A 10,575-nucleotide genomic window follows, 5' to 3' on the forward strand; every position below is an offset into this window, starting at 1 on the left:
GCTTTTAAAACAATAAAACAATTAGAAAATGTACCTCTACATTTTTTCAAAGGAAAAGCTTTGGGAATATAAGGCCCAATGCTTCCTTTAGCAAAGTTTGCCATTTTCAACAGGTTACTTTCAAAGCATCCTTGTGTGCTCTGCATATTTATCCAGTGAAACATTTGTTGCTTCCTCATGCTAAACCCTGGGTGAAGAGACAAACATTCTCAGGAAGGAGCAGCCATTTTGAGCCAAACTGAAAATATCACAGGCTTCAATTCAAGAGTATAAAAAGTAGTTCCTTGAAAGAAATAAAGACGTAATTTATTTCATTCATTTAATTTATTGTTCTGAAAGGTACACAAGGTGTATTGTATACAAAATGGAATTTCATTCAGAAGTAACTTTGGAATATTAGCTGGAGGTCGGAAGGGAAGACTCATTTATGTTCACGCAGTTTCTGCAACAGTTGCTCTTCATCTGCCCCGGAAAATTCATCAATCTGGGACAGAAATGTAGGATGAGTGAATTTAGAAGAAATTAGGCTTAACAAAAGTCAACAAAAAAGGACTATGCATTGCATAAACATCAATGAAAGCATACATATGAAAAGGAACCAGTGTACACACATTATATGTTACACAGCAGGAGACAGTACTGGTCTTTGCTGAATCGAGAAACTGATTCAGACGGCTACTTCAAAACTATTGAAACAGAATGAGAGAGAGACAGATGGCCAAAATAAAAGTAATATAATCATCATTTCCCGATTAAACATTACATAAAAGGTGTTCAGCTGACTGGGTGCTAATTGTACCTTTTTCCCATTTTTGTAGAACTGGAATGTTGGCATGCACTTGATCTCGCATTTTCCTGAAACGTCCTGCAGAAGGAGGGCAGAAACACCACAAATGACCCAATAAAACAACCAATAACAACCTCTGCGTGCATCAGTTTACCGAACCCCACACAATAAAATGCATAAAATTACCCCTCATAAGACAATACTGATTGTTCCAAAGCACAGAATCAAAGAGGGAACTGGGTTCATCTCATTTCTTTTTTGGATAAGTACATTCGTAGTTCATTGAGAAGTCACATATGAATATGTGCTGAAAGCACTTTCATTGTGTACAAGGGCAGGACACAGCAGGGAAAAGCATCATCTCTTGGCGAGGTTCTGGCCTACATTTTCCTCCCATTTAGACCAGGTAAGCACACAACTCTGGACACCAAAATGGAAAGCCAAATGCTTTTTTTCTTGTGTCTAGGACTTATAATGGCTTCCCTGACTTGCTCAACTCTGGTCCCCATGTTGCCATTAGCCAATAATAGACTCCAAAGGAAATCATGTGCCCTTATACCTGCAGTAAGGAAACAATTGAAAATGCACGACTATTCAGAAACACCTGTGAAGCAATTTGTCCAAAACATTATGCTGTCCTGCTATGTATAAAAGGTTCAATGTACCTAAAACAAATGCCCATAAATACAAGTTCAGAATGAACACATGTAAATTGTTTGATCACAAATATTCAATTATGGACTACAGAGCTAAATCAAGGCAAACTAATACGATTTGCCCTTACCGAAGCTTCATCCACATCCACCTTCAGAAACACAACACTGCTGAACTCTGGGTTCTCCGAATGACTCTGTAAAAAGGGAGGCAGGTGATCAAAAGGAAGGTCAGCGTTTCTCCACATATCATTGAGCTCAGTCCATCGTACTGCTACACAAACTGCCCCGTGCATGTTGGTCAATGCATTTCCTGTAGTACTGCTAGGTGGAACAACATTCTGAAGAAAACACTCACTTTAAATTTCGGACCGATTTTCTGACAGGGAGGGCACCATGTAGCGGTGAAGTCCACCACAACCAGCTTGCCACCAGCATCCTTCAAGGCCTGATTGAATTGATCCTACAAAGAGAAACAAAGGAAACAAACTTTATATTTCACACACGCACACTTCAGTCTTAAGTTTGCCTTACCTTAAGTGCCTTGCTGCTGGTGTGCATCCTTTCAATTAAACTACGAGGATTTTATTACAAATGTCATTTTAGCTACAATTTTGGTCATCATATTTGTTGGAGTCATATTGACACATTATACATATTGACAGTTTATTCATGCATTTTCAATTTTATATCATTCGTTTTACATGTCATTCACAATTAATACTAGGTGGCATATTGATCATGGTAGATTCGCACTTATGCGACCCAAGTCAGACCGCGACCGTGTCACTGTGCTCGTGTTTGAATATTAAATGCAGTTCTGTACCGTTTTTTTTTTTTTAAACTGCTTTTACAGTAGAATGTACAGCCTGGATGCAATGTGACAGCTGCTATGGCCACAGATAATCAACATCTAATGAACAACCAATATGGGCATAGCAATAGGCTACCGTACACGCGTACTGTAAACAATACACGTAGCACGCTAACCACAATAAACACATTGTTTTAACATTCATTCAGTCACCATTTCAAGTGTCACCTAATAGCTTAAAATATGACTTGCATGAGTAGATAAAGTAGGCAAAGTGCACCGTTAAAGTGGTAGCCTAAGGCTTTTGCTACCGCTATCAAACCGTTTCGCATCCTGAATAAACAGCCAGTTCACACACCCGTCATTAACAATGTAGCTAAAAGGGACAACGGGAAAAGAAAAAGAAAACGTTTACAATCACTTTTTTTCCGGGAGAAGAACGCCACGATCAGCCAACAGATTATTTACTCCGCCACCCTCAAATTCTGCGCGTGGATGTCAGATGACTTAGACCATAGAATCCACAGCAAAGACCGGCGATATCCCACAGGGTGATTCTCATGAACATGGTACAACTCATAGCAAAAATCAACAACTACTGCATACACATATTTTTTCCCCTTTATATCAAATAGGATCTAATTTCACTATTCAATTTGAAATTATAATCCGTGTGCACATTTTTGAAGTATTTTCTGACATTTTTAGAGACACTGTGAGGAAATAAATTCATTACCGTAACACATTTTTAATTAGAAATATGAAACAACAAAACACATTTTTTATATATTGGTTGGAGGACCCTATAGGATGGTTGGGGTTGGGGGTTAATGTTAATGTTGATGCTGTTTACTTCATCCGGATCATCTGAGGGTGGGGTTTCATTAATAATGTTTTGGAGGGCTCTATTCTTTTTGTTACATCTGTTAGAATATTTTCGCCATTTTTGTCTTTGTTTCTGCAGCTGTCTGGGTGTCAGGTCTGCTGCTGCCTTTAGCAACCCTTTTTCCTTGCGCATTTGATATCTGTTAAAATAAGATGAGAATCAGTATTGAAAACTGCTATGAAACAGACAACTTCTGAAACAGGAACTTCTTCAGCCTACTACATATACCATACTGGCCCTGGAACTTTACTGGCCTACTACACTAATAGTTATTATGCCTATGCAACTGCCTTGACACCAATGCAGCATTCAGTGGTGTGTGTGTGTGTGTGTGTGTGTGTGTGCGTGCGCACGCACGTTCGTGCGTGCATACGCACGTTCGTGCGTGCATGGATGTGTGAGAATGAGAAATTATAATATGTATATATGATCACTCCATGCATACATGAGTTACACATTTTTTTATCAAATAGGCCCCACCCACAGAATTTCAAATTCATATGGCAGCCATGTTGTTCTTAAAGTTTAACATTTTTAAACTGTTAGAAATTGTGTACTCATTCCATGAAATATATGTATCTGCTGTGTGTTCTGTACCATGTCTCAATGTGTCTGTTTATCTGTTTATCTCAATGTGTTTGTTTATCTCTGTCCGCTCTTCTCTTCCCTTATTTAGGCCTACCTTTCTCTTTCCTTTCTCCTGTACTCCTGTAGAAGTTCTGGGTTGTTGTAAATCTTCTCTCTATGTTTCAGCACCCTAGCTCTCGATGCAGCCCTCTTAAATTCACTGTCCTTTGCTCTTAAGGAATATAAGTTATCATTATGGATATCTATATAACAATATGTAATATAAACTTGTGCTATTTTCAAAAAAGAAACTGTTCATACACATGACCGTAATATTACCTTTCATTACCGCAACAGGCCTTTATATTGCATGGTAATGAAAGCTACACATTACGGTAATGAATGACATTTAGCTAAGCTAGTATAAAATGGCAGAAGCCATGATGACTCAGCTAAAATATTTTCACTGACAGTTGGGCTTCTTAATACCTTCTTTACAGTAAAACATCTAATCAATGACTTTTCAAGAACATGAAATATTACACATTACGGTAATGTTCACCTATGGTGGGGAAATAGGGATGCGTAAAGATAAACTTCACAATTAACAACATCAAAATATGACAAACAGTCTTTTTTCTCTTCTTGTTTGTGGTGCATTATGGGTCAAAAAACTTTATTAAAAAAAAAAGCTGTGATTAAGAGAGGACCGTGAACACAGTGCAACGGTAATGAAAGCTGTATGTTCGGACACTCGGTTTTCCTCAAATATTTTTTTCTAAATTGTTGGAAACCACTATATCTTATCTTAAATTATACAGTTTTAAACAAATGTATATTCCTTTTCATAAACTTGCTTGAATATTTATTATGTTAAATTGAGGGGAAACCATGAAATCTTTCTCCAGACGCATTACGGTAATGAATTTGTGACTCAAAAATCAGTTAAAAACATATAAAATACTATTTTGGTACCAAACAATGAACTGTGCCACATAATAGACATAGTGTACATTCAAATAAAAGTTAATTATTTAAAATTTTCATGAGTATGTCCTTAAAATCTTCACAGACATAGCATAGCTTGGCTTCATGAGAATCACCCCACAGTGCACAATGCACAGCCAACATGAGACAGAAACGCATCCTAAACAAATTCTTGACAAAGAAGGCTACAATTTTCCATCTGGCTGAGCCTAATATTTACCATGCCATGTTTCAGCACATGGTTACGCGTCCAACACTACGGCCTTCCAAACTAATACTGCCATGCCACACATATAGACTAATAAAGTTACTTTCCCAACTGCCCGGAGCTCATGGACCACTCCAACCGGCCCCCTGGACCCCGCTCTGAGGTCGTAGACTGCGGCACGCTTCGACACATCCTGGAGGCTATTGCCGGGTTCTTTCCGACATTTCTTCCTATCGGAGAATTTTCTCGCCACTCTTTGAGTGGTTTTCTCCCCGAAAGAGAGTAGTTTACTTATATGCCATTCGGGGGCTCAGGGCTGATATGTTTTATTCTCTTCTGTGCTAGTATGTAAAGCGTCTTCTAGGTAACAGCCTTCTGTGAAAAGCGCTATGCAGACATAAATTGAATGGAATTACAGTACAGTGCGAAAGTCTTAGGCACCTGTATAACATTCTGTACAGATAAGATTTTTTTCAAAAATAGTTAAACGAAAGGTCCTAAATAAAGTTTTTATGTAAAAAGTAGTTAATTGCTTACCGTAATATGTTACTTTATTATTATTAAATACAAATACTGTATAGTCTAGGGTGCCTAAGTACAGTACCGTATTCCACACCAAACCCGAAATGTGATACTACGAACCCGAACTAATATTGCTGTCAATAATTTAGTATCAACCACTTCTCCTAAGCTGTGGTTTGTTTCTTACCTCATTTTCGATGTGTTTGACCATTTTGATGAAGTGTTAATCGCAGTGAGGACCGTGTGGTTTGCGTCCTGCTCAGGCTGTGGCGTCATGGGGAAGGTGGGATCCGAAGCATTTATATCCTCAGGATATTTTGAAGTGACCACGCCCTCAAAATAAAAATCTCCCCGATTTCAGCTTTGAGTCATGATGGAATCAAATCGAAAGCTTACTTTCATTTTTACCGGAAACTGTGTAATCACATTCATGATACATTGCCTGGCAACTTTTACCGTTCGTTCTTCATTTCGGCCAAACATTTGCAATCAGGTTAATGCTTATTTAATACATAATTTTCCTGTTTGGGCAGCATTACATGTTAATTTTAAGGCTGACCATACCCATACCATTCCAAGATATTAAAACTCAGTTCATAGTTGTCTGTCAGGGCTATAATATCATGCTGACCACATTTTGTGTGAATGTGATGAACCCCCTAGGAAGAGTATTTCAAAGTTTGGTACGTGAAAAAACACTTAAAAACACACAAAATCCAAAATAGCTCACTTCCTGTTCAGAAAAGTTAAGGGATGCAAATTAGAAATGTGTGTGTCTTGAGGACACCCATATGCCTACCAGATGTGGTGCATTTACGTGAGAGTATATGTCCACAATATTAGAAAAGAACCATACACCGCTGTGTAGCCACGCCCAGATGAATGTGGATATGGATGTGATCGCACTCCAAAAGTGAATATATATGTAAAATATCAGCCCGATCAGATGATGTAGAACGGAATTAAGCCCACTTCCTGTTTTTGGGTGTAACGTGTGTATTGTATGCCTCGCCATTACCAAACCGTTTGAGATATCAAAAATCTTTTCGTCATTTAGGGTCAGGACTATTCTAAGATCATGATGACTACATTTGGTGTGAATGTGATGAATACCCTAGCAGGAACGCATACAAATATGATAAAAACCTCACTTCCAGTTGCCAGATGGTGGCGCTATAACATTGACCTCTTCTTGGTATATGGATGTGATTACACTCTAACAGTGAACATATTTGTAAAATATCAGCCAGATCAGACAATGTAAACCATGAATTTATGGCTACTTCCTGTTGGCGCGGCATGACATGAAAATTGTATGCCTCGCCATGACCATACCGTTTGAGATATCAAAAATATCCTTCGGAATTAGTATCATGACTATCCTGAGACCACTTTCACCACATTTGGTGTGACTGCAATGAACCCCTTAGGAGGAGTACTTAAAAGTGTAGTACGTGTAAAACGCACAAAATTCAAAATGGCTGACTTCCTGTTCACATATTTGATTTGATGTGAATGAGAAATGTGTTTGTCCAGAGGAGTCCCACATGCCTACCTAATTAGGTGCAGGTAGGTCAAAGTGCCTGCCCACAATAGAAGACAAAGCAATAGGGAGTGCTGTGGAGTCCCTTGGCCACGCCCAAGTCTGAGCATCTGATAGATCCTGACAGCCACCACTTCTCATGTGTGTGCAAAATTCCGTGAGTTTTCATCCATGGCAAGCACCTCAAAAATGCACAATACATTGAAAAAAAAGAGAATAATAATTATAGGGGGCGCTGTATAGCCACGCCCAGATTGATATGTATATGGATGAAATTGTACTCCAACAATGAAAATATTTGTAAAATATCAGTCCGATCGGACGATGTCAAAAAAAATGTCTATCCGAAATGGCTGACTTCCTGTTTGGAAAAGTTAAGGGATGCAAATGAGAAATGTGTGTGTCTGGAGGCACCGCACTTGTGTATAAGATTTTGTGCATTTTCTTGAAAATCTATGACAAATATAAGCCAACATTATAAGACAAAAGTGATAGGGGTCCCTCGGCCACGCCCAGGTCTGAGCATCTCATAGATCGTGACTTTTTGCAAAATTTTGTGAGTTTTCATGCATGGCAAGTACCTCAAAAATGCACAAAACATTGAAGAAAAAAAATAATAATAATAATAATAATAATAATAATAATAATAATAATAATAATAATAATAATAATCCTTCCGATAACAATAGGGTCCTTCACACCCTACGGTGCTTGGGCCCTAAAAAAAACTGCTAAAAAATTAACAATAGCATATGCACCCCGTGGCCACTTTACCCATCTTATACTGCAGGGGTGTCAAACTAGTCCTTGAGGGCTGCATTGTCTATAGGTTTTTGTAGTTTCATTTTGATCAGTAGACAATTAAAGCCTTGAGGAAAAAGGTGTCTGCACTCTTTGGCAGGCCTGTTGTGTAGTGGTTAAGGTACATGACTGGGACCCGCAAGGTCGGTGGTTTGTTCCGTGTTGACCATGTTGACAAAGGGTCAGCAAGGCTTGATGAAAAGACAGTGCTCGTCAATACAGGACTATTGCTCCCATCATTGTGCTGCCTCTGCGCAATTCTGCCACCTCAGTGGAATGCTCCCAGAACTGATGAGGTGAAATAGCACTAAACCATGGGTTTTCCACATACAGTGTTTGGTGTCTTTAGATAGCTAATGTTGTGGGACATAGTCTGGTGTCATTGGTGTCTTTGTGCAGCCTAAGTAAATAAAAGACCCAGGACACAATTTGAGGACTCACGGCAGTTTGAACCTGCATCCTCTTGACTCGCACCACTGCACACTTAGCATAGAGTCCTAACAGACATAGAAACCCAGGATACCTGCACCTGTAGTCACTTGCCTATACACCAAGATAAGTGTATCATTGTAGACTATACAGGCCACAGGCACGTCCATGTCTACATAGATAGATAGCGCTCGTATAGAGCCACACTATTGGCGGACATTTGCAGTTCCTTTTGTTGAAATTTTAGAAAAGAGGAGCTGTTGGAATCTTTTGGGGTCAGATAAAGGAGAACAAAATTAAATTAACCCTGTTCCAGTAGCACCTGGTCAGACTACACGCGTTTCCTTCACCTCATGGATATTTCTGCCTTTTGCTGTATTTTGGGGGTTCGTACATGGTACTGTGCTCACCATTGGGCAGATTGTTTACGGTTCAAACCTCTCAAAGAATTCATAATCTTAGAGCAGTGCTCTGTAAAGTGTATTGGCAATTTTGCATATTAAAGTTATCCATCCATCCATCATCACCCGCTTATCCGGAGTCGGGTCGCGGGGGCAGTAGGCAAAGCCGGGTATTCCAGGCGTCCCTCTCCCCAGCAATGCATTCTAGCTCCTCCTGGTGGATCCCGAGGCGTTCCCTGGCCAGGAGAGATATATAATCTCTCCAGCGGGCTCTGGGTCTCCCTCGGGGTCTCCGCCCAGTTGGACGAGCCCGGAAAACCTCCAAAGGGAGGCGCCCGGGAGGCATCCTGATCAGATGCCCAAACCACCTCAATTGGCTCCTTTCGACGCGAAGGAGCAGCGGCTCTACTCCGAGCTCCCTCCGGATGTCCGAGCTCCTCACCCTATCTCTAAGGCTGAGCCCGGCCACCCTACGGAGGAAGCTCATTTCGGCCGCTTGTATACGCGATCTCGTTCTTTCCGTCACTACCCAAAGCTCGTGACCATAGATGAGGGTTGGGACGTAGATCGACCAGTAAATCGAGAGCTTCGCCTTCCGGCTCAGCTCCCTCTTCACCACAACGGTCCGGTGCAACGCCTGCATTACTGCTGACGCTGCACCGATCCGCCTGTCGATCTCACGCTCCCTTCTACCCTCACTCGTGAACAAGACCCCGAGATACTTGAACTCCTTCACTTGGGGCAAAGACTCGTTCCCAACCCGGAGGGAGCAATCCACCGTTTTCCGGCAGAGAACCATGACCTCGGACTTGGAGGTGCTGACTCTCATCCCGGCCGCTTCACACTCGGCTGCAAACCACTCCAGTGCGTGTTGAAGGTCACGGTCCGATGAAGCCAGCAGAACCACATCATCCGCAAAAAGCAGAGATGCGATTCTGAGGTCACCAAACCGGACACTCTCCTCACCTCGGCTGCGCCTTGAGATCCTGTCCATGAATACCACAAACAGGATCGGTGACAAGGGGCAACCTTGGCGGAGTCCAACACCCACCGGAATATTAAAGTTATGCACTATACTTATAGATTGCAATATACAATTTTTCAAAACTATTATTAACAATGCAGGATTAAGGGCCCAATGGCTGTGCAGATCTTATTCTGGCTACACCAGGAATCGAATCACCGACCTTGCAGGTCCCAGTCATGTAACTTAACCACTACACTACAGGCCGCCCTTTTTGCCAAGACCTTCTGTTGCTTACCAGATCATCGATTACTGTCACCATTTCTATGAAATGCTGTGAGTCCTGTGTGGTTTCTTGCCTGTTTAGGCCGTGGCGCTATGTCAAGGCGTATTCCCGACTAAAGCAAGCGTCAATGAGAACGCGTTCTCAACCACCGCCGCTCAGCGTTTCCGCGATTGGCTTTATCTACTTTTAAGACCAGGTTTTTAGTTTTTGCCACTTTTTCTCACAGACTTTTCAATAATAATGATGTTTGGATTGTGCGTATCTCAATTTCTTTATTGAAAAAAGTGATTTATGAGTATTTATATTGATACATAAAGACCCCTAAGCATGCAGCCAAATGCTACAGTTAGCAATGTTGGCATGTTTATTGCATTTGGATTATGATTGACAGCGTGTCTTTAGGGACAGCACATATGAGACACAGATATGTTTGCAGGGGATGATGAATGGCACACCATCCTGAAGGCGAATGCCTTTTATGGGATTGCAAGGTGTTTCCTAATGCAAATCATCATGACCGGGCGGGTGCATTCAATTTACAAAAAATTGTTTTTCATCACAAATTCACCTAAGACACGCACAAAATCGTGCATGTTTCATGAATCCGACCTCAGTTCTGTCGTGGAAATATCCTTTATTCCTACTTCAGGGTGTGAAGAACCCTGTTCAACACAACAACACCTTTGAGTACCTTATTCGTACTTGCAAGCCATTCAAGAATGGGGGT

General features: G+C 40.9%; 1 protein-coding gene across 1 annotated transcript; it reads right to left on the reverse strand.

Annotated features, from left to right (window-relative positions):
* Positions 1 to 305: 305 nt before the first annotated feature.
* Positions 306 to 5,766, reverse strand: LOC133134998 (thioredoxin-like). The gene is made up of 5 exons (XM_061251718.1): positions 5,612 to 5,766; positions 1,799 to 1,903; positions 1,572 to 1,637; positions 800 to 865; positions 306 to 484 (listed from the first exon to the last, which is right to left on the reverse strand). Exons 1-5 carry the CDS (start codon positions 5,633 to 5,635, stop codon positions 422 to 424), a joined length of 324 nt encoding a protein of 107 aa, XP_061107702.1. The 5' UTR covers positions 5,636 to 5,766; the 3' UTR covers positions 306 to 421.
* Positions 5,767 to 10,575: the final 4,809 nt, after the last annotated feature.

This window comes from Conger conger, chromosome 8, assembly GCF_963514075.1.
Source record: "Conger conger chromosome 8, fConCon1.1, whole genome shotgun sequence".
Classification (NCBI taxonomy): Eukaryota; Metazoa; Chordata; class Actinopteri; order Anguilliformes; family Congridae; genus Conger; species Conger conger.

What these genes read in the sequence shown, in the direction of transcription:
- LOC133134998 (XM_061251718.1), bottom strand. Translation starts at nt 5,635, where the DNA reads ATGGTCAAACACATCGAAAATGAG. An exon ending in TCAAACACATCGAAAATGAG is followed by an intron (nt 1,904 to 5,611) that starts GTAAGAAACAAA and finishes TTCTCTTTGTAG; the next exon opens with GATCAATTCAATCAGGCCTT. An exon ending in AAATCGGTCCGAAATTTAAA is followed by an intron (nt 1,638 to 1,798) that starts GTGAGTGTTTTC and finishes CCCTTTTTACAG; the next exon opens with AGTCATTCGGAGAACCCAGA.